Raw genomic sequence first — 25,213 nt, forward strand, 5'->3', positions numbered from 1 at the left:
CCTGTAAGAGTTAATATGGGAAAAACGTGTCTCCTCTTCGCTGATGCTTTATCACCAATCCTTGTTTCACTAAAAACCCCAAATTTTCAAAAACATTTGTCATTGGGACAGAAAGTGAGGTGAAATCTTCTGAAGAGGTGCACATACAGCAAAACAAATGTTACAGAGGTGATAACCCTTCCCTATGTTTTCCAAAAAGCTTAAAAATAGATTTTTTTGGCTGGAGCTACACTTTAAAAATGTACCAGTTCAAAATTACAAACAGATTCTACTTAACAACAAACCTACAATCCCTGTCTTGTTTGCACCTCCTGTATACTGCTGTTTAGAGTATATAGGGCCTGAGGGCCCCACACCTTTCCTTTTTTTAATTTGGGGGCGGGGTTCCCTTTAGTATCCATACAAGATCCAAAGGGCCTGGTAATGGACTGGGGGGGGGGGGGTACCCATGCCGTTTGTCTCACTGATTTTCATCCATATTGCCAGGACCCGACATTACATTAAAGCCGCAAGCAGTTTTAAATGACTTTTATCCCTTTAAAAATGTCATTTTGTGCAGGGACTGTTCTAAGCATGGGAAACACGTGCCACTTTACAGGCATACTATAGACACCCCCCAGGTACAATATTTAAAGGAATATTTCACTTTTATTTTTTCACTTTAAGCTTCATTAAAATCACTGCTCCCGAAAAAATGGCCGTTTTTAAAACTTTTTTTGCATTGATACATGTCCCCTGGGGCAGGACCCGGGTCCCCCTACACTATTAAAAGGACAATAACTTGCATATTAGCCTTTAAAATTAGCACTTTTGATTTCGAACGTTTGAGTCCCATAGACTTTAATGGGGTTCTAAAGTTTGCGCGAACTTTCGGTCCGTTTGCAGGTTCTGGTAAGAACCGAACCGGGGGGTGTTCGGCTCATCCCTACTATTCAGCATTGACACACTGTACGCAAATTACATTTTTTAATTTTCACACAAATAGAGCTTTCTTTTAGTGGTATTTAATCACCACTGGGTTTTTAATTTTTTTGCTATATCAATAAACGTAAAAATACTGAAAATTTGTACAAAAAACAAGTTTTTCTTAGATTCTGTTATAACATTGTGTAAACAAACAATCTTTCTTTATAACTTTAGGCCAAGATGTATTCTGCTACATTTCTTTGGTAAAAATAATTTAAATCAATGTATATTATTTAGTCTGTGTGAGTGTGCAAACTATGGTATATATATATTTGAAAATTGATCAGTCCTGATATACTGATGGCCCTAAAATTCCAGGACAGTATATATACCCCCCTTTTTGGAAAACAGACAGTCCAAGGAATTTAGTAAGAGGCATGGCGAGTTTTCTTAAGTTGTAATATTCTGTGACAATTTTTTAGAAGATGCAGAAATTAAAGAATACTGTATGTAAACCCAACATTTCATATTTCTGGTATGTGCCTGCTGTACCATGTACTTGTATGAAAAAGCATCCTGTTCTCTTTGTATTGCTTCCTTTGTGTGAAATTCCTTTTGTTCCTGCCAGTCCCACTGCTTTCCTATTAAAAACTGACCACACTAAACAGGAGAACACATCATGTTCAGTTCTCTAGCTATGCTGGGAACTCAGCCTGCTTTCCTCCAATGATCAGACTTGTCCTGCCCCCCTCCTTCCCCCCCCCCCACACACACACACACACACACACACACACACACACACACACACACAGCCTTTCACTGGTAAGCCTTATGCCGTGTACACACAAGCGGACTTTTTGACCGGACTGGTCCGGCGGACCGAGTCCAGTGGACAATTCGACCGTGTGTGGGCTTCATCGGACCTGCAGTGGACTTTTTCGGTCGAAAATCTGACGGACCTTAGATTTGGAACGTGCTTCAAATCTTTACGACGGACTCGAGTCCGGTCGAAAAATCCGCTTGTCTGTATGCTAGTCCGACGGACAAAAACCGACGCTAGGGCAGCTATTGGCTACTGGCTATCAACTTCCTTATTTTACTTCGGTCGTACGTCATCACGTACGAATCCGTCGGACTTTGGTGTGATCGTGTGTAGGCAAGTCCTGTCGTTAGAAAGTCCGTTGAAAGTCCGTCGTAACTCAGTCTGATGGACAGGCCAGCGGACTTTTGGTGCTGAAAAGTCCGAGCGTGTGTACACGGCATTAGTGTGCGCCTGTTTCTCCTCCACTAGCCATTATGCAGCTGCAATCTGATCACTTATAAAAAATGTAAAAAAAGGGTACTTATAATGTTTTTTATAACTATACACAAATATTTTGACTTATATTTCTATTTTAACATGAATGGGTTGTTTTACAACATGATGATTTACAATCACTTTAAATAAAATGTGTTTATTTTTCACAATTTTTTTTTTACATACTGTCACCAGTGCAGTAAAGCGTCATCATATGACTGGTGTGGCGATGATCAGGGATACTGACTGGTGATAATATGTAAAAAAAAAAAAAAAAAAAAAAGTTATGATAATTTTATAATTCAATTTTTTTTTATTTTTTATATCCTGTCATCAAAGTAGTCCAGTTTAATCAAAGTGACACTGGACTACTCTTGGGGGGAGGGTGATCAGGGATTTTTTTTTAAGCTATTATTGCTTACAACAGTGATGCTCACTGTTATAAGCAATAGTTTTAGCTGTCATGAATGGCTTTCATTCATGACAGTTTGCTTACTATTATGATCTGTGATTGTCTACAGCTAATCATACTAATCATATGGTACAGGGTGCTGTGATTGGCCTAGGTACCATGTGATAACTGTAGGCCAATCACAGCATCACAATAGTAAGCAAAACAGTTATGATTGGAAGCCATTCATGACTGTTTTGTTTACATTGTAATCATTTGATTGATATGATCACAGTGGTCACAAGATTGCACCGATGTGCGCTGCAGGGGGCACGCCAGTGCGTATGTTCTCAGTGACATACTAGTAAATCTCTGAACACATGGGGACTGGCGCACTTCCTGGAACGTGCAGCCGCACGTGACCGCTGTTTCCACAGCACTTGGTACCCAGCCAAGTGCCGCCCGCTCGCAGGAAAAGTACTGTGAGCAGGTCAGCAAGTGGTTAAACAAGACTCGTCATTAAACCCTTTTCTGTGCTTCCATGGTGCACTACATCCATACCGCATTCAATTAAAGCCCACGATTATTTTTTTTGATCTTTTGCTTTTGAGCCCAGGTTCACACCAGTGCGATCGCAGACATTGCATGTGATTTGCACCTGCACCTGCGGTGCCAATCACATGCGATATCTGTGAGATGCGAGTTCTACCATACAGTTGTATGGCTGAGCTCGCATTAGATTCGCACAGAAAAAAAGTGCAGGGACTTGTTTTTGGGTGTTCTCACCTATACGATCCGATTCCTATGCGAGTTCACAGTTCACACTGCGATCTGTGAAACGATCTGGGGGTGTCATTAACAATGTAATGACACCCGCAGTGGTTCGCAGAGGGCAGTGTGAACTGCCTGCGGGAGAGGAGCGATGGGGGAATCGGCGCTGTAATCGCACTGGTTCCCACATCGCATCAGTGTGCACCTAGACTAAAGGTAAAGAGGAGATTTGGGGTTTCTATTGACCCCAGATCTCTCCATAAACGAGACCCGTCATCCCTTATTTCTATTACTAGGGATGTGTACATTCCTTGTAAAAGGAATAAAAAATGATAAAAAAATAAATTAATTAAAGGGACAGTGTAAAAACAAAAAAAATGTAAAGCTCCCCCCTATGTATGCATATGTAAGTCATTCATGCATATATGTAAACAGTGTTCGCACCACACATGTGAGGTATCGCCAGAAGCGTTAAAGCTAGAGCAATTATTGTAGCGCTAGGCCTCCTCTGTAACTCTGTAAAAGTTTTTAAAGCGTAGCCTATGGAGATTTTTAGGTATCGAAGTTTGTAGCCATTTCACAAGCATGCGAAATTTTAAAGTGTGACATGTTAGGTATTTATTTACTTAGCATAACATCATCTTTTTGATATTTTACAAAGAATTGGGTTATGTATTGTGTTTTTTTGCATTACAATTTAAAAAAGTGTATTTTTTTTCCCAAAAAATTGTTTTGAAAAAACTCTGCGCAAATATCATGTGACATAAAAAATTAATTAATTAATTTTATTCTCAAGGCTCTCTGCTAAAAAAAAATATATAATGTTTGGGGGGTTCTAAGTAATTTTCTTGCTTACTAATTTAAACTTGTAAAAAAAAGTGGCAGAAAAGGCTTGGTCAGCAAGTAAATATTTAATGACTTATTAAATTAATAAGAAGCAAAGAGTGCACTCCACCTTTAATATCACTTTTGTTTCCAGGTCTGCATTTTAATCACTGTCTGCACTCGCTCTTTAATCCAAATTAAACAAGCATAAAAAAACTTGTTTTTAGTTGAACAAGATTTGCCATCACAGATAATAATAACCCGGCTTGCATAGGTTGCTCTCAACCATCATGTTTTTGGTCTTGTTTGTTATTTTTGGGACTAAATCTCCCATCACAAAAACAAGGAACAAAAACAAGTAACTGTCATCTCAGTGCAGCTGGGTGCGTCCCGCCCCCCTCCTTCCCTACCGTCAGAGCAGCATGAGAATCTGGCATTTGTCTGCCAAGGACAGCCTTGACTGTTTCTATTACTGGGCAAGGTGACGATTGACGCAACTATCAGGTGAGTCCTGGCGATGCCCCCCACTATTTGTGGTGTAAGCTTAACCCCTGCCTTGCTGCCATTAAATGATTGACAAAGAATGAAACAACTTTTACCATAAAAAAAAAAATATCCAGGTATTTTTCTGAGAAAAAGCGTACCTGCTACAGGGTTAAAGTTTAGTTTGGCACAATATTAGGAAAAGAAATTGAATCCAATTTTTTAAATTGTAATTTTAATTACATTTTTTATTTTAAAAATCAGGCTACCTAGCAGGGGAAAAACATCCATTTGTGCTCTTTGTGAATATCCATTTTATTTAGCAGAAAGCTGCACTTTTTCTCTTTCTGAACAGATGAGTTTTTAGGGATGGCCTAAAGAAAGACTGAGTGGGAGATTGGATTGGGGTAAGGAGTTCCAGAGGATGGGAGAAACTCTGGAGGTGTCCAGGATATGAGCATGGGAGGGGAAGACAAGGGAACTAGAGAGCAGGAGGCCTTGGGAGAAGCAGAGAGGATGATTTGGGCGATATCTGCAGATAAGGTTGGTGATGTAGCTTGGAGAAGAGTTGTGGATGGCCTTGTATGTTGTTTTTTTTAATTCTATATATAGGGCAAGCTGGGCCAATGGAGGGATTAGCAGAGAAGAGTAGCATAGTGGTTGGTGAGGTGGATGAGTCTGGCAGCAACATTTATGATAGACTAGAGAGGGGATAGATTATGGAAAGGCAAGCAAAAGATGGAAGGAGTTGTGGATGGTTAAAAAGGGGCATATTTTTGAAATGTTACAGAGGTGACCGGCTCAATTTCATCCCATGTGCCATCCCCAGTCCACAGAAGTTTATCCTTAAAATTTTAGGGCAATTTTACCACTTTGATTGACTATAAACAGATGATTGAGGCTAGATTGGCACTATTGCGACCTAGGTTCTGCATGTAGGCAGCCCATTTATTTCAATGGGCTGCCCTACCCACAGAAACGTAGGGAAAGAAGTACCTGACTCCTTTTTTTTTAATTGCGCCACACTGAGCCACATGGTGCTGCAGCACCAGGTGGATTGGCAGGTGCGAAAGTGTGTCGATTTTGCCAATGCGTGGGGGTGCCATTACAAAATAATGGCACTCCTGCAGCTCTGCTAAAGAGCAGCACATTTGCCTACGGGTCCAGAATGCATGTGATTATGTATGCGTTCCAGACCCACAGTAATATGAACCTAGCCTTAAACTGGGTGCCCAAAACCAGCAATCTACCACCCATAAAATTAACCACTGGGATTTGGTTTATCAAACTGGACAAATTGACAACTTCCATTCAGGTTATTAAAATCAATTCGAAACAAAAAACAACTGCATTTTCGTTGAAAGTGATCTGATTTTTTCTGGGTTCAAGCATGGAAATCCATATCCCATCTTCTTTAGCTCGAACAAAATCATTTCCACATTTGCTCACCTGGGTTTTTGTTTGCAGTCCAGTTCAATAAAAAGTGATAAAAATTGCTGGAAAGTTGCCTCGTGTTTAGCCAAATTAGGAGTGCCCATAGAGGAGGAGCCACCATGGCTGTTCCCAGGCCTGTACTGGCCATTGGGACTACAGGGAGTTTCCCGGTGGGCCGATGGCTCAGTGGGCTGGTTTCAGTGACAGCCTGTCAAAGTAATGGCTTTCTTGGTTCACCCTCAACTTCAAACAGTGATGTGAGAAAGATGAGAAAAATACAGAGGAGAATAAGTGAAATAGTAAAAGAGGTTAGTGAGGACTCCTTATGTTATGCTACTTATGTTTTTTTGCACAATTGCGTATAGTTTATATACTGTTTTTGTGCTTGTTTGCACAAATAAAGTGGGCCGGTCTGGATGAAGTCCAGGGCCAAATTTTTATCCCAGTCCAGCCCTGGCTGTTCCTAGTCAGTGACCTAGCAAGTACTAAAGCCAAAGACAGCCAAGCTTAGAAGGAAGCATCCAATGGCAGCCCCCGTATTTCCATTTTTTATTAAAACAAAAATGAAATAAATTGCAACTTCTATCTATCAGATCCTTTCCGGATGCGTTTCTGCAGGTGCGTTTTTGATACATTTTTAATGCGTTTCCGAATGCATTCCAGATGTTTTTTTCCTGTTTTTATTCACTGTACTTTTTGATGCATTCCAGTGCATTCTAGTGCATTTTTTCTATGTTTTACCGCATTCCAGTACAGTCTAGTTCAGGAAAAATGCAGCATGTTCTACTTTTTTTCTGGAACTGAAACCATATAACCTACTTTCCATGCGTTCCATGATGCAGAAAAAAACACACTGGACTTGCATGTGGTGTGAACTGGCCCTTTCTCTTTCTGTTGTAGGCTGACAATGCTCACTTTTTGGTGTCTATGAAGGAGTAGCATTCTCTTTCTGAGACAGGAATAGGTTAGGGCTACAGAACACCTCCCCTTCCTTAAGAACATGTTAACCCAACATTTAAGACTTCTTATTTGTGTCTGCTGTACCATGTACAGTACTTCTATGAAAAAGTATCCTGTTCTCTTTGTATGTGCTAAGAACTCAGTTTGCTCTCCTCTAATGATCAGACTTGTGCTGACAACCCCCCCCCCCCCAGCACAATCATTCACTGGAAAAACCACTGTGCTGTTGTTTCTCCTCCCCCACCTCTCTGAGCATTTATGCTCCTTGTGCAGCTGAGAAAGAGGGAATAAAAAGGGAAAATAAGGTATTTATAAGATTTTTTTTACAGGTAGTCCCCGGGTTACAAACAAGTTAGGGACTGTAGGTTTGTTCTTAAGTTGAATCTGTTTGCAAGTCGGAACAGGTACAATTTTTAAGTGAAGGTCCAGCCAAAAAATCTATTTTTAAGCTTTTTGGATAGCATAGGGAAGGGTTAACACCCCTAAAATGTTTGTTTAGCTGTCTGTGCCCCTGTTCAGAAGATTTCACCTCACTTTCCGACCCAATGACAATTAGATTTTGAAAATTTTTGGCTGTTAGGGAAACAAGGATGGGTGATAAAGCATCAGTGGAGACACCTTTTCCCCATATTAACTCTTACAGGAGAGAATTTCCCTTCCTAGGGGTAGATTTCATCTCACTTCCTGTTGTCTCCCTCCGTTTGTAAGTAGGAGTCGTCTGTAAGTCGGATGTTTGTAAGTAGGGGACCGCCTGTATTTGTAAAATGTTATGGCTTTCATTTCTATTTTAAACTGAATGGGTTGTTTTGCAAGGTGATGGTTCTCAAATACTTTAATACCATAGTGGGAAGTGTTCTGTAGTCCTGGGGACTTCCTGATAAGGCTGCTTGAGATAAAACTACAGTGTACACAAGACAGCACTGGATTTCTGGCAGGATCCACAGGTATTTTTTGGCATTTACCAAACAGATATAACAAAAGACTTTAAATGGTATATTTAACAGACCAAATGGAGAAAATAAGAACAGTTGATCAACTGTAAAAAATGAAGATATAAACATTGGGGTCTGTTTATCAATGTTTTCACCTAAAATGTGCACAAATGTCACCCATTTTTTACCTGAAACATACAGTATGTGAGCTGGGTGAATCTTGGCTAATGAGGGCTGTGTGAATCATGGGTGAAAACATTGATCAACAGAACTTATAGTGTATTCAGTTATGGCAAAGTCCTGATTTTATTTGTAGTAACTGGCAGTTATTTACAGGAAACCAGAATAATTCAGAGCTGACGAGCACAGCTGTCATTTCCAAGACATCCTCCAGCCATGGCGATCCCATCTGTCACTTGTTTCCTGCTGATCGTATCCATTTCTAGTAAGTGAACCCAAATGTATATGCAGAATACATGGTACAAATCCATTTTATGAGGCTTGAAATATCTTTATGTTTTAAAGTGGAGCACTACCTAAAACATATTTTTTTGTTTTGTTTTGGGTGGAGGCCAGCTTTGATCCCATGCTAGGTCTTTATCAGTGAATTGTTGCTGAGCCATTATCATGACTGTAACAACCAAATTCCTGCTCCCTCTCTGAGAGCTGCATTTTTTGAAGAGACCCTGTCATCAGGCAATTCATTTCAACTATAATATGATGTAGGGATATGAGGGGAGGGGCAGAAGCACTGGGCCAACACAAACAGTAATTAGACAATCCCAGAAGAGGAGAGGGCTGTGACAGACATGCAAGGAGGGAGAAGCCTGTGCTAGTGAATTGACTGTCCTTGAGTAGTCAACTTTTCTAGCAAGTTCAGATTTCATGTGAATAAAAAGTTATTTATAGAAAGTAAAAAATGCAGCAAGTATGCATTAAAATCCTTGATTTTTCAGTAGTTTTATCTGCAATATTTTAAGTTGGTGACAGGGTCTCTCTAAGATTTTCTCCTATGGGAAAAAAGTCAGTTATGAGTCAGTGACAACAAAACACTGCTGTCGTTGGCGTCCTAGGGAATATGTGGAGCTTTGCATTGTATGCTGCATGGGAATGCAAGAATTAAAAATAAAGTCGTGCAGAAAATAGATTATGCCCCTCTTTTGGTTTAACCGCTTCAGCCCCGGAAGATTTTACCCCCTTCCTCACCAGAGCACTTTTTGTGATTCGGCACTCTGTCGCTTTAACTGACAATTGCACGGTCGTGTGACATTGCACCCAAACAAAATTGACATCCTTTTTTTCCCACAAATAGAGCTTTCTTTTGGTGGTATTTGATCACCTCTGCGTTTTTTATTTTTCGCGCTATAAACAAAAAAAGAGCTACAATTTTGAAAAAAACGCAATATTTTTTACTTTTTGCTATAATAAATATCCCCCAAAAATATATAAAAAAAAACAATTTTTTTCCTCAGTTTAGGCCGATGTGTATTCTTCTACATATTTTTGGTAAAAAAAACTCAATAAGCTTAAATTGATTGGTTTGCGCAAAAGTTATAGCGTCTACAAAATAGGGGATAGTTTTATGGCATTTTTATTATTATTTTTTTTTTTACTAGTAATGGTAGCGATCTGCGATTTTTAGAAGGACTGCGACATTATGACGGACACATCAAGCAATTCTGACACATTTTTGGGACCATTGGCATTTATACAGCGATCAGTGCTATAAAAATGCATTGATTACTGTAAAAATGTCCCTGGCAGGGAAGGGGTTAACACTAGAGGGCGATCAAGGGGTTAACTGTGTTCCCTGGGAGGTGATTCTAACTGAAGGGGGAGGGGACTGTGTAGGGGAGATGACAGATCATGGTTCATACTCTGTATGAATAGACAATCTGTCTCTTCTCCCCTCAAAGAACTGGAAACTGTGTGTTTACACACACAGATCCCGGTTCTCCGTGTGTCAGCCACGATCGTGGGAGCCCGGCAGTGATCGTGACCGCCAGGCACTCGCATCGCTTCGGGGGCGAGCAGCGGGCGCACGTGCTCCCCTAGTGGCCACAGGGCGAAGTGACAATCTGTCGCAGTAAAACTGCGGTGGCTGGTCGACAAGTGGTTAAAGCTGACCTCTGGGATCTGCAAATTTTGTCTTGAATTTTGTGTATTTCTTCCAGATCTGCGCTGTAATCTAGTGTGAAACTAACTGTTCTTCTAAAAAAGACTGGTCACTCTTTGTGCAGGGTCACTTGTCTTGTCTCTGCTCCCTCCTGTAGTTTTTTGCAGGCAACCTGTGGTGGGTGGAGCTGCTGGGCCCCTCCCAGTCCCCTTACCTCTCAGCACAGGGTATGTACAGCAAAGTGATGGGGTAGCAGCGGACGTTGAGTGGAGTCAGAAGACTCTTTACAGCTCTGAGAACATGAAACCATTGGTATTCAGAAAAACAGTCAGAAATAGTCTTTTGTGTAATACTTGGTATTTTATTGTTTGGTGTTGTTCTTAATTAGCATTCTGTTTCTAATAAATGTACACATTTTTGCATTAAAGGCACCTCCCAGTTCACAGTCAACCAATATAAACACGTTTCAGTCGCTGAAGGAAATTCGGCTATTCTGGGCTGCTTTGTGGAAGGCGAGGAGATTTGGCATTTAAGCGTTCAGTGGTTTAAACAGCTGCCGGGGAGTCCCCCCACTTATATCCTCCACCATGCCAATGACACCACCATCCACTGGGGTGACACCTCCCTGGAGCACTACCGGCCAATCAGAAACAACAGCAATACTCACTTTCTGCACATCGCTAACGCCACCACAAATGACAGCGCTTTGTACTGGTGCTTGATGACTAAGAGTCCTTATCTTCACATCTGGGGAGATGGGACCCACCTCAGCGTTTATGGTGGTAAGTGAAAATAAACTGTTCAAATGGTCTTGCAAGGCGGGCTTACTAAAAACCATTTAGTGGATCACGCTCCACACTTCACTCCACAAAAGGTTTTGTAGTTTTTTGGGGGTGTTTGTCGTGCATAGAGCACTAAGGGCAGCCCATTCAAGTGAAGTGGTTTAAACAAAAGCACATGCAAGAAAAAGTAATGGCAGTAGTGTGTATGAGGCAATCGGGGTTATTTACGAAAGGCAAATCCACTTTGCACTACAAGTGCAAAATGCACTTGAAATTGCACTGAAAGTGCACTTGGAAGTGCAGTCGCTCTAGATCTGAGGGGTAGATCTGAAATGAGGGGAAGCTCTGCTGATTTTATCATCCAATCATGTGCAAGCTAAAATGCTCTTTTTATTTTCCTTGCATGTCCCCCTCGGATCTACAGTGACTGCACTTCCAAGTGCAATTTCAAGTGCACTTTGCACTTGTAGTTTGCACTTGTAGTGCAAAGTGGATTTGCCTTTCGTAAATAACCCCCAATGTCTCATGATAGGTAGACACATACAGCGCTGAGAGGGAACCAAAGTCTTTCATTTGGGTTCCTCTAAAAATGGTGGCCAGAAAGCACAGGAAGAGATATCCCTACTACATACCTTCCAACTTTTTGAATTGGGAACGGGGGACACCTATTAGCAAAAATATGTAGGCATAGGACACACACCCTGCCACGCCCCCTTAAAGCCACGAGTGCTTTTTATTTGACCATTACACACTTTTTGATAGAGAAGTAGTGCATTTTATATACAACTATATAGATCAGACCAAAATGAGGGACAAATGAGGAGGAAAGAGGTACTTTATTTCAAATCAGGGACACTCCTATAAAGAGTGGGAGTGTCTTTCAAGGCTGGATGGGGACTGTCATGGAGGATTTGCTGGATTGTCCAAACAGTCTTTACAGCTTGAAAGGATTTCCTGCACGCCTGCTGGCCATGTACTGCTTTGCCCTAAGCTGTGTGCTATGTGTTCTCTGCTCCACATTGTCCTACTTATTTAACTGTGCTGTTGTTTCTCTATATGGCTATGCTGTGGGCGTGCTACTTGACATTATCCCACTTTGTGAACTTGGTCCACTTAATGCCACCTCACTCTGAAAGCTTTGCTCTACATTCTTTACTTGATGTTGTCCCATTCTGTACTCTAGGCCAGTGGTTCTCAACCCTGTCCTCAAGTACCCCCAACAGGCCATGTTTTGGGAGTTTTTCTTAGATTAAATAGCTGTCCAAAATACCAAGCCATTGACTGATTTAAAGCACCCGTGCAAGATAAAGGAAAACCAGCAAACATGGCCTGTTGAGGGTACTTGAGGACAGGATTGAGAACCACTGCTCTAGGCTGTACATTCTATATGCTCCAATGCTGAACTATAGTATCTTTATTTCACACTGCCCCTTTGCTTTCACAGGGTTGTGCATTATTTCCTCCATCCCAAAGTGTATGCTGTGCTGTACAGTACAAATGACACACTTTCCCACTCTGTTGAGCTGTACATTTCATACTCCATGCCACCCAACTCTAATATGCAGTGGTTCACATTCTATGATCCTCGCCAAACTACCCTGTATGGTGTTGTACTTTATTCTACACTGACCTACCCTGCATTACATGTCACTATAATACTCTATAGTGCACTACTTTGAACTCTGTGCTGTACAATCCATAATTCGAGTTACCCTATCTTGAATGCTGTGCTGTACGTTCTATAGCTAGCACTGCCCCTTCTCGGTATGCTGCATTATGCGTTCTATACTCCACACTGCTCCATTGTATACATTCTGCTATACAGTTACATAGTTACATAGTAGGTGAGGTTGAAAAAAGACACAAGTCCATCAAGTCCAACACATGTGTGTGATTATATGTGAGTATTACATTGTATATCCCTGTATGTTGTGGTCATTCAGGTGCTTCTCTAATAGTTTCTTGAAGCTATCAATGCTCCCCGCTGAGACCACTGCCTGTGGAAGAGAATTCCACATCCTTGCCGCTCTTACAGTAAAGAACCCTCTACGTAGTTTAAGGTTAAACCTCTTTTCTTCTAATTTAAATAAGTGGCCACGAGTCTTGTTAAACTCCCTTCTGCGAAAAAGTTTTATCTCTATTGTGGGGTCACCAATACAGTATTTTTATATTGAAGTCATATCCCCTCTCAAGCGTCTTCCCCAGAGAGAATAAGTTCAGTGCTCGCAACCTTTCCTCATAACTAATATCCTCCAGACCCTTTATTAGCTTTGTTGCCCTTCTTTGTACTCGCTCCATTTCCAGTACATCCTTCCTGAGGACTGGTGCCCAGAACTGAACAGCATACTCTAGGTGCAGCCGGACCAGAGTCTTGTAGAGTGGGAGAATTATCGTTTTATCTCTGGAATTAATCCCCTTTTTAATGCATACCAATATTCTGTTTGCTTTGTTAGCAGCAGCTTGGCATTGCATGCCATTGCTGAGCCTATCATCTACTAGGACCCCCAGGTCCTTTTCCATCCTAGATTCCCCCAGAGGTTCTTCCCCTAGTGTATAGATTGCATTTATATTTTTGCCACCCAAATGCATTATTTTACATTTTTCTACATTCAACCTCATTTGCCATGTAGTTGCCCACCCCATTAATTACAGGATATATCCTTTTCTTTCTTCTTTCCACCCTATTTTCCCTGTCTCTTCCCTCAAAACTGGATTATATTCACCATCATCCTGCTAGATCTTAATGAAACTACACATTATTTACCACTAGATGGCACCAAATATTTTTGATAAATTTCCAAAGGCAGAATTGATACAATCCTAATCTGTTCACTGAAAGTGTGTCTACAGTTAGAGGTTTATTTAAAATTATTTTCACAGATTTGCACAACCTTCACTTGGGATTTATATATTTTCTAAAGTCTAAAGTCCTGGGTGAAAGTTGTGCAAATCCTCTGTGAAAACATTTATAATAGCATAAAAGCAAGCTCATTTATACTTGGTTAGTGTTCTGGTAAGTGCAGTAAGACAATTAGAGCAATGAGAAAAACATCCATTTACACATTTGAGAGCTAAGGGTTTACTGTATATACAATTTAGAATATTTTACAAGAGAGAGGTCTCTTAGTGTGCTTGTACATACAATGCCAAAATTTAGGAGTACATTATTGTTTTTACAAAAAAACTTTGTTTTAAGCCCAGTTATCCATCATAGCAAGAATGGAACCATAATGTGCATGTAAAAATGTGAAAATTCATTCCTAAATTATAATATTTTAGCGCTCTATTAAATTGTATGGTTATGCCCACTTAAAGCAGTATTAAAACCAGAAGCAGTTATTATATTGCAGCTTACCAATTCTTAGATGTGATGGCTGCATTTGTTTGTTTTCTTATTTTTCTTTCCTTTATTTTGAGCTGGTGATCCTGCCAGTAAGTCTGTTGTTTTTCAAGACAACAACCTGTCATGCAGATGTAGCAGTAAAAGGGCTGAGACAAGTCATTTGCCACTGACAAGGGTGTTTAAAATAATCAGCTTTTATTCATTTATGTAAAACCTTTATCTCAAAAGGAAAAACTGTAACTGCTTATTAAGTATTAGCTGGAGATTTGGTTCAATTTGTTTAGTGTATCTAAATCTGTTAGTACATCTAACACTCCCCACCCACCCCAGACTTACAATGCTGCTGTCCAAATGTGTCTCTGGAGCAGTCCGGAGGGGCTGGGGCCCACATGGAATGGCAGCTGGCTGCTTGACTACAGGTGACAGGAGCTGTCTTGGTGCTGGGACAGGGATCTTTCAGCTACCCCCACTGCCCAGATCCAATACACAGCCCAAGACACAGATATTGCGGGACAACTGTCTGAAAAGCGGGACTGTCCCGGCAAATTCAGGACAGTTGGTAAGTATGCAAGTCTGCATGAATAAATTCATTACATCAAAATATAAAACAGTATTTTTTTTTTTAAACTCTACCTTTCATCATTAAAAACCAGCCCTTCTAGCAGTTTTAAATCCTCAGTATTTTATAGCTGAACACATTAAGCAGAATAAAATAAATATTCCCCATTAAACTATTTGTTAAAATTCTTACCCCAGCATTTGCATTTTACAACTTTCAATGCTGCTTGCACTGCGTAACCACTTCAACCCCAGAAAGATTTACCCCCTTAATGACCAGGCCATTTTTTGCAATATGGCACTGCGTCGTTTTAACTGACAATTGCACGTGCAACGTTGTAGTCAAACAAAATTTACGTCTTTTTTTTCCCATAAATAGAGCTTTCTTTTGCTGGCATTTGATCACCTCTGTGCAGCGCAGATTCCCCCTGCTGATATTTCACCAAGGCCCCCCAACAGGGCTCCTAAAAAACTGTAAAAAATAATAAATTAATAAAGGAAGTAAAAATAAAAAACTACTGCCACCATCCACTGCCCTACTGACAAGTCCACTGCTTTACTGACACCATCCACTGCTCTACTAACACAGTCCAAGTTTTAATACATTTGGGGTGCACACTCTAATGCAATAGGCTGCGCACACCTATGACTGTAGTGTTAGTGGCACAAGACATACCCACATGGCTAACAGAGGCCAGAGTCAAAGATAGACTTAGTCAGCTCAACAAATAAATCACCGGTACCAGGTGGCTTACACCCGCGAGTCCTCAGAGAACTCAGTCAAGTTATAGCCAGTCCATTGTTCCAGATCTATGTGGACAGCATAATGACAGGATTGGTACCAGCTGATTGGAGGAAAGCCAATGTGGTACCAATATTCAAAAAAGGACAGAGACATATTCCTGGGAATTATAGGCCAGTCAGCCTAACATCAGTAGTGCGTAAATTATTGGAGGGGGTGATTAGGGACTACATCCAAAGTTTTACTGAGGAGAAGAATATCATTAGTGGTAATCACCATGGGTTTATGAGGGGACGTTCCTGCCAGACCAATCTGCTAACATTCTACGGGGAAGTGAGCAGCCATCTAGATATGGGGAGGGCTGTGGATTTGGTGTATCTGGACTTTGCAAAAGCATTTGATGCAGTCCCCCATAAACGCTTAATTTACAAGCTAAGGTCTGCAGGCTTAGACCATAGGGTTTGTGCTTGGGTAAAAAACTGGTTACAGGGACGTGTCCAAAGGGTAATGATAAATAACATGTACTCAGACTGGTCTGGAGTGGTGAGTGGGGTACTCCAAGGTTCTGTCTTGGGACCAATTCTATTCAACATATTCATAAACGATATAGAGGATGGGATGAATAGTTCAGTCTCAGTTTTTGCGGATGACACGAAGTTAAGCAGAGTAATAAACTCTCGTCAGGACATGGAAGAACATGGACATTTTGCAGAATGACCTGAATGAAATAAAGGGGTGGGCAGACAAATGGCAAATGAGGTTTAATGTGGAGAAATGTAAAGTAATGCACTTGGGGTCAAAAAACATAAATGTAAAATACTCATTAGGTGGATTACAGATGGGCGAGTCAAGGATGGAGAAGAATCTAGGGGTTCTAGTAGATGACAGGTTGTGCAACAGCATGCAGTGCCAAGCTGTAGCTGCCAAAGCTGGCAGAATATTAGCATGCGTAAAAAAAGGGGATATACTCCAGGGACAAAACAATAATTCTGCCACTTTAAAAAACTATGGTTAGGCCTCATCTGGAATTCTCAGTCCAGTTCTGGTCACCAGTCCTCCAAAAGGGATGTGCTTGAGCTGGAGAGAGTCCAAAGAAGGGCAACGAAACGAATAAGGGGACTGGAGGACCTCAGTTACGAGGAACGGCTGCAAACACTTAATTTATAGTCGCTGGAGAAAAGACACTTGAGAGGAGATGTGATAGCGATCTTCAAATATCTCAATGGGGATCCCAGCATAGGAAATAAACTATTCAGTCATAGGGAGTGTAAAAGGACACGAGGCCACACAATGAGAATGGAGAAGAAGCAGTTTAACCTTAAACTGCGTAGTGGGTTCTTCACTGTTAGGGCAATAAGGATAGGGAACTCTCTCCCACAATTGATGGTGGCTGCAGGGAGTATGGATATCTTTAAAAGACTTTTAGATGTACATCTTAAAGGACACAACATTATAGACACTGATACACATGCACCCACACAGGTTGAACTGGATGGACTATTATCTTTTTTCAGCCTTACCTATGTAACTATGTAATTATGACAATTTTGAAAAAAAACACAATATTTTTTACTTTTTGCTATAATAAATATCCCAAATGTAAAAAAAAAAAAAAAAAAAAAAAAAAAAAAAGTCTTCATCAGCGTAGGCCAATATGTATTCTTCTACATATTTTTGGTAAAAAAAAAATCGTAATAAGCGTATATTGATTGGTTTGCGCAAAAGTTATAGCGTCTACAAAATAGGGGATAGATTTATGGCATTTTTATTATTTCTTTTTTTTACTAGTAATGGCGGCGATCAGCGATTTTTATCAGGACTGTGACATTGCAGCGGACAGATCGGGCACTTTTGACACTTTTTTGGGACCATTGAGATTTATACCACGATCGGAGCTAAAAATAGCCACTGATTACTGTATAAATATCACTGGCAGGAGAGGGGTTAACACTGGGGTGATCAAGGGGTTAAATGTGTTCTCTAGGTGTGTTTCTAACTGTGAGGGGATGGGAGTGACTAGAGGATCGTTGTTCCTACTTAGTAGGAACAGACGATCTGTTTCTCCTCCCCTGTTAGAACAGTGATTTGTGTGTTTACACACACAAATCCTCCTTCTTACTCTCGTGCCCGTTATTGCAGGTGGCCGGCGGTGATCGCGCCCGCCTGCCAAGTACATCGGGTCCCCCTCCGTGCAGCAGGCATGCGCGCCTGCTATGGCTCTTAAAGGAGCCACCGTACATATATGGCGATTCACGCAGGAGAGCCATCCCTGGCGCTGTATATGTACAGGAGCCGGTAGGAAAGGGGTTAATGAAAATCGCTGTACGAATTGGGGAAGCGGACCACTCATTCATCTGCCCATCCTCCATTCATAGATTTCTTTTCATTCATGGAAGCTATAGTATGGCTTCTATGAATGGGGGAGGGGACGAAAAGGACAGGCATAGTCATCACTTTCGACTTCGAGTGCCTGTCACAGGTCCAGTACTGGTAACAGGGTTGCCAACCTCCCGTGGCATTTATACTGACAAAACATGGGACATTTACTGACGGGGCCCATTTTTTTTACTGACAACCTGCAAAAAGACAGAACTCCTATTAAAAAGTAGTATTGACCACTTGCCTACAGGGCACTTTCACCCCCTTCCAGCCGAGGCCAATTTTCAGCTTTCAGTGCTGTCACATTTTGAATGACAATTGCGCGGTCATGCTACACTGTAACCATGTGAAATTTTTATAATTTTCTTCACACAAATAGAACTTTCTTGTGGTGGTATTTATTCACTGCTAGGTTTTTTTATTTTTTACAAAAAAAAAAGACCAAAAATGTTGAAAAAAATATGTTTTTTCTTAGATTCTGCTAGTAAATTTTGTAAATAAGTACTTTTTCTCCTTCACTGATGTTCGCTGATGAGGCGGCACTGATGGGCACTGATAGGCTGCACTGATGAGGTGGCATTTATGGGCACTGATTAGGTGGCACTGATGAGGAGGCACTAATATGCCGCACTTATGGGCACTGATAAGCAGCACGGATAGGTGGCACTGGTGGGCACAGATAGGCGGCACTGATGGGCGGCACTGATGGGCATTGACGGGTGGCATTGATGGGCGGCAATGATTAGCATTGATGAGCCGCAATGATGGGCATTGGCGGGCGGCGCTGATAGCCAGCACTAACTGGTAATAACCCCCCCCCCCCCCCCCCACAGCTCCAGATAAATAAAGCTTCTAAATATAGGAGAGGGGCAGAGGACTTGGATTTCCACTATTACACTCTGCGCCAGCACAAGGGACACTTCAGATTACATGCAAGTAAATGCATACATCTCTTGTGTTGATTTTTTTAAAATATTTTTTCCTAAAGGTAAACTTTAAAAACAGGTCAAAAATAAATCTTTCATAAAAAAAAACATTTACAATGATTTAATACTGAATATTCATATTCTTGCACCAGTTGTGATTGGTTCTCATTATCAAAATATATGAGACCATGTGCAGTTGCTACTTCTACTTATCATTACAAACTCCACTAATCATTGTAGGGGATGGGGAGTTTGCCCAAAACAGCCCTTCATGTTACAAGCAAAAAAATATATTTGAACAATATTGCTTCCAAAAGGTGCCTCAAGAGCAAAATGCAGATACAGGTAATTGGTAACAAATGAATTGCAAATGAAATTCTAAAATTTTGCCCTTGTCCAGAACAACTAAAAAAAAACAACAAAAAAAAAACACATAAGAATAAGAGATAAAAATAAGTGTTATTATTGGTTTACTCCTACATTTCCGGTTTGAAGAGTTCAGATCTGTCCATACAGTTTTTTGTATTAGGGTTTTTAACAGTACAGTGTTGTAATGTGTTAGCCATAGATAGTAGCTAAAAATGGTGTTAACAAGAACCTCTTTTACCTGCTACTAAAAAAGGCAGATAACAGCCCAGCGAACTAAACTTACAAACTAGTGTGCCCTTAGCAAAAGGGCCATGAATGCATATCATTTAGGAGCCGAAGAATTGTTTTTTCTGTTATTTTTCTGTTAGTTTTTAAAAATGAAAAATGGTAATAAAAAAAAAGCAGTCCGGGTCGTTCGGCTAATGAACTCCAAATCAATTTAATCTGGATCTGAATTAATTCCCACCAGCCTTCCCACCTCTAGTTTTTAATACTATACATACTTACCAATTTCTGTAAATAATGAAAAAGAAGGTGGAATGGTAAGCTATTTCACAGCTGGCTTTCTGTTCAGTTATCAAACATAAAGGATACTGCTGGGTGTAACTGATAAGCCTCCAGTAGCTGAACGGGGAAGCGAGAAATAGCAGCACAGCAACGTTATACAAGTGTCAAATATTTAATGTTTATCTGAATGCTACGTTTATGTAAATAGCTCAATTTTTGCCTTGGAAATAAAGTTGTGGGAAGTTTTCTCATATTGGTATAAATGTTTTATAAATTCCTGTTAATTCTGCTAATATCCACTCTCTCAGTGGCCCTCATTTAATACAAGGGTTCTTAAAAAATGTCCAAACTTTTTTTAACTAAGTTAGTAAAAAGTGTGGAAAAAAGTGTGTAAAAGTGTGGAAACTCTTTTGAAGACCACTCGCAGTGTGTCCAATCATGCAGGATAGTGGTCACCCCCTGTGCTTTCATCCAGTCAGCTTCAGTTAAAGCCTATTGCACACTGATATCTTAAAACGCAGCGTTTTTAGGAATACCAGCCTTTTTTTAACTGATGTAAATGGAGACTATTGTTTTCAATGTGCCTGTACACACAGGCACAAAAACATTCGCTGCATATGGATCAGTAAAATATATATATATATATATATATATATATATATATATATATATATATATATATACAGAAATCTCTGTTGTGGTATGTAAACAAGATGGTGACATCGAAGCATGAGTAGGCGACCGCGCAATTGTCCGTTAAGCGACCCAGTGCCATATCACAAAAAATTGCCTGTAAGGAAGGGGGCAAATCATTCCGGGGCTGAAGTGGTTAAACAGTACTGACTGACATATTCAAGGCTTTGGGTATCTTTTTATATCCTTTTCCTTCTTTATAAAGTTTCATTACTTTGTTACACAGGTCTTTTGACTGTTCTTTTCTACCCCCCCATGGCTTAGTATCTAGCCTTCTTAGTGCATCCAAGTGAGAGCTAACAAACTCATTGACTATTTATACACAGACACTAATTGTGATTTAAAAAGCCACAAATGTGAGAATTTAACCTTTAATTGCCATTTTAACCTGTGTGTGCCACCTTCTGTGTCAGTACCAAGGTCAAACATTTCAGGGTATGTAAACTTTTGATCAAGGCCATTTGGGTGATTTCTGTTATCATTATGATTTTAAAAGGAGCCAAAAAACTATGTGGTAATAAATGGCTTCATGTGATTACTATCCTTGAATAAAAGAGTCATATTTTAGTCATATTTTCAATATAAATGCCAACATTTCATAATTTCTGCCAGGGTATGCAAACTTTTGAACACAACTGTATTTGTGAATGCTATTGTTAGACCTTTATTGTGAGTAACTATTCTTATTTGCTTTGGTTTAGTATTGAATTTATATTTTACATATTTTTCAGGTGAAGATGTCCAGGCACCTTCTGTATCCATTATGACCAGTTTGGTGTCTCCAACAAGCTCCCATCCACTCTATCTTGCATGTTCTGTAAGTGGTTTTTATCCACCAGTCATTGAGGTTACATGGAAGTTAGATGGTCAGTCTACTCCAGGAATAATTACTTCAGACCACTCCCTGTCAGAAGAAGACAATTCTTATTCTTTGATTAGCATCCTGGAGCTTCCAATGCACCACAGAAAGAACATCTCCTCAGTTTCATGTGAGGTGCGTCACGATTCCTCAAGAACTCTGATTACAAAAGACTACCTTGACTGCTACGGGGATCAATGCAAACTGCCATGGAAAACACTCTAGGAGATACATTTTTTTATTGTGAATCTGATTTTGCCACACACGGAGTATATAAATTACAAAATTCAAAAAAAGGTTGTGCATATTGTGGGTACAGTAAAGGGCACGTCCACACCTCAACTAAATTTAAAAGACTAATCTCAGTGAGTAAACTGTTACATATGAAAAGAAAAGTGTGTACATTTTGGGTCCAGTAAATGGCATGTCCAGATCTTAAATAAATGTAAAGGTATAATCTCTAGGATGAAAGAATCAACTAATCAATGAAAATAATGTGAACTTTGGGTGCTGTAATGGGTCCACAAGACCTTGGGTGTGGAAGATGCACATTGTTTGTAAACCCACACACTATATTGTTTGAGACAGACTTAAAGTGTATACATAGCCATAACTTTTTTTCTAGTTTTGGATACAATTGGAATGGGTTAATTTGGTTTATTTTTCATGTCTGTTCCATTGAGATTTCTTTTAACTCCTAGTCCTAGAGACACAACAGGAAGTGCCAGGAAACTCTACAAACTAAGTAAAAATCCTCTCTTAAGCTCACCATACATGGATCGAAATTCAAAATTTTGATCCGTGTATGGGCACTGTGGCCGTACTGAAGCCGATCTACCAATCAACTTCTGTACAACCACCCTGTCAGATTTTCCCCACTCGAATAGCTCCCCAGGCTATAGACTGCTGGGCTGATCAATGTATTCTGACAGTGGAGAAGTTTACAATAGCTCAGCAGGGATGATTTCCCCATCCATTACGAGTGTGTGGATGTGGAAATCAGATTAATTTTTTTTATTCAACCCACTGCCTTAGACAGTTGTAACTGGAACAGGTGTCACCAGTTGAGGCGTTTTCCTCCACCTCCTGCTTCATTACCAACATAATATTTTGAATTTACTATCACTTTCTGTCACTCTAAAATGATCACCAGATCAAGGAGAGAGGGTTATCCTCCCCAGTATGGACACAGGGTTAATCTCCCCAATGGGGACACAGACAGCAATGAGACACAGACAGCGGTTCCACTAATTCCCTGCTCTATCCAAAACTAAAAAGGTTTTGATATACGGTACTGTATATATGAATGAACAATTAAAGAAAAATAGCTAAAAGCAAAGACAACAAAGGGGAACAGAAGAGAATTCCAAGTTTCATGGCACTGTAGATAATTTGAGCCATCTTTGACCAAGCAAATCATTTGCATGCCAGAGTGGACAGGCCATAGCTGTATACTATAGTAGCCTGTGTTGTGTACAGCACAGCCACCAGCCTCTACTGCCAGATTTAGAGAGAGTCTCTCATACGGAATCTTTGCCATTAAGGATCAGTGAATAAAAGGCTTCCTTTGATTGGCCGAGGTGGAGATTGTGACATCATTGACCCGCCTCTCCACCTCAGCCAGTCAGAGGAAGCCTTGCATTCTATGATAAAAATACAAGGCTTCACCCAAAGCGGAGATGCAGTACAGGCAACACTCTATATTCGTCAGTAACGGGGATGTTTCTGGTACATCTACATGTAACACAAGCTAATACAGTATACGCCAGCCTGAGCAGTGTTGGCAATCTCCTCTGGCATGCAAATGATTTTTTTGGTCTAAGCTGGCCCAAACAAATTATATAAAGTGCCAGGAAACCAGGATTGTTTTTAAATATTCTTTGTGACAACCACTCTGTACAGTGATATCAATAAATATTTCTTTAAATCTGAGGTTTAATTTGTTTTTATTTTGCCTTCCTGTTTCTTCCTTCCCTTCCTTGTCTTTATGTTAATGAAAACATTTTTAAAAACCTTTCCATTCTCATTAGGCTTTTTTTCCCAGACCCTGTGATGTCATCACTGGGTCTCTGTGATTTTCTGTGCAATGCAGACAGATCATAGCTGGTGGGAGTGGCTGTACATAACGTCCTCAAAACAGGAATCTGTGATAATGCCCACATGTGACGCTGAGCCTTCATTATTTAAAAAGATGAAACCCAGTCAATATATGGGGTATGCCAGGGACAGTATCGCTGGATGTTCTCCAGGCAGAAAATAAGGTGGGCTCCATTTAATTTGCTGCAGCTTGTAATGCACATTGTGAGAAGCTTACAGTGTGCAGTGAAATCAAAGAGAGGAGCCTGCACAACTGTGCAAGACAGAATTGCAACTTAAAATTGGCCTATAATAAAAAAAAAAAAATCATGCATCACATGAAACAATAGGTCACATGTCTGCGTTACCAAATAACATTATGGGGTATATTTATTCAGCAATTAATCTGACTTGCACCAAACATTAACTGCAGGTGAATTTTCTTTCTGTGAAAGTCACATTCAAAGTCCTGCACTTTAACCCCTTCTTCTCCCCAAAAATTGACAAAGTCCAAAAACTTATTCCAACGTAAACTCCCGGTGAAATACTTCTCAGGGCTGCGGGAGGTTGACGGCTAACAATCTCGGACTACGCCCCCACAATGCTTTAATAAACGTAAATTGAAGGAAGTAGCAGGAAAGAGGTAGAAGAAGAGTTGCAGGGAAGGTCAAATACCTTTTCTTAGTGTAGTATTAAGAATTGAAAGCTTATAGATGAATGTACTCTCTTTTTAGAGTTTAATCTTTGCCCGCCTGGATAGGTTTCTCTCACTAACCTAGCAGCCAGTACGCAGCATGAACAAAAGTCTCTACCACAGACTTGATTGGAACAAAACCCGTACGATCCTCTGCCACAGGATGTAATGGTTTACGATGAACAGCAAACACAGCACTAAAATCTTTAAGCAGTACTATGCGGTAGGATTACTTTAGGATGCGTCCTCCAACTGAGTCACCAGGCCCCTCTCCAGACCAGCACTCTGCATGATCCTTCCATGACAGGTCCTCCCCTGGGATCTTCTCAGTTGTCCAGCTTCTTCCCGTAGGACAGACAGCCCAGGACCATTCCTGTGCCGCTGTGGTAGGCCCCAGAAAGGCTTCTGGGCCCACCCACACACTGCAGCGACGTGGGCCTCCCGAACGGAGGACCACGAGGTAGTACTCCTAGCACATATCTGTTGGCCAGGAGGGCCAGCAGGTGGAACGAAAACGAACCCTAAAACAAGGCGTCTGTCCCATAAATACCCTCTCCCAGAATGCAACTCGGAGGACCACCTCCACCGAGTCATCTCCGGGACAGAGGAGCACTCATACCCTTCAACGTGTTGCCTTTCCAACACTGACCCATGGTGACAACGACACCTACAGGCACAGTGTGAAATTACATGCAACTCAGCCAAGCTGGAACAGAGGCAAATCTGACTATGTATAAACAGATAACCCACTAAATTTACCTATAAGCAGTAGATTGAAAATCTACCAGCGCTATATATATATATATATATATATATATATATATATATATATATATAGTGATGTTTTGGAGGTTATTGGAGGTTATTAGCTCAAGTGTTGTACTACTCCCCAGTGAGTTGAATCCACCCTAGTGTAGCCAAGCCCCAGGGCCCCTGCAGCCCAATGGTGACCTCCAGAGTTAAGGACAGCTGACATCCTTCAGGGCTGAGTGGGTTACAAGGCATGGTGACAAGGCATGGTGAGTGAAAAGCAAGATGAACAGGTGGGCACCAGACACTTTCTGAATGCGAAGAGATTTATTGTCTCTTAAACAGAACTGTGAGAGAGAGGATTACGGCCAGGACACCCATAAGTAGATGCAATGTTAATTGTAAGACTCCGAGACTTCT

General features: G+C 40.7%; 1 protein-coding gene across 1 annotated transcript; it reads left to right on the forward strand.

Moving 5' to 3' along the window:
• Nucleotides 1-4,448: 4,448 nt before the first annotated feature.
• LOC141108342 (immunoglobulin lambda-1 light chain-like) lies at nucleotides 4,449-23,291 on the forward strand. Its single transcript, XM_073599873.1, has 4 exons — nucleotides 4,449-4,694; nucleotides 8,336-8,444; nucleotides 10,544-10,897; nucleotides 21,146-23,291. The coding sequence occupies exons 2-4, from the start codon at nucleotides 8,396-8,398 to the stop codon at nucleotides 21,496-21,498; spliced, it is 756 nt and encodes a 251-aa protein (XP_073455974.1). The 5' UTR covers nucleotides 4,449-4,694; nucleotides 8,336-8,395; the 3' UTR covers nucleotides 21,499-23,291.
• Nucleotides 23,292-25,213: the final 1,922 nt, after the last annotated feature.

This window comes from Aquarana catesbeiana, linkage group LG09 (assembly GCF_042186555.1).
Source record: "Aquarana catesbeiana isolate 2022-GZ linkage group LG09, ASM4218655v1, whole genome shotgun sequence".
Taxonomy (NCBI): domain Eukaryota; kingdom Metazoa; phylum Chordata; class Amphibia; order Anura; family Ranidae; genus Aquarana; species Aquarana catesbeiana.

Excerpts from the sequence above, each read along its gene's own strand:
- LOC141108342 (XM_073599873.1), top strand. The coding sequence starts at position 8,396 with ATGGCGATCCCATCTGTCACTTGTTTCCTGCTGATCGTATCCATTTCT. Across the intron at positions 8,445-10,543 it reads GCTGATCGTATCCATTTCTA|GCACCTCCCAGTTCACAGTC; the intron begins GTAAGTGAACCC and ends TTTGCATTAAAG. Across the intron at positions 10,898-21,145 it reads CCACCTCAGCGTTTATGGTG|GTGAAGATGTCCAGGCACCT; the intron begins GTAAGTGAAAAT and ends CATATTTTTCAG.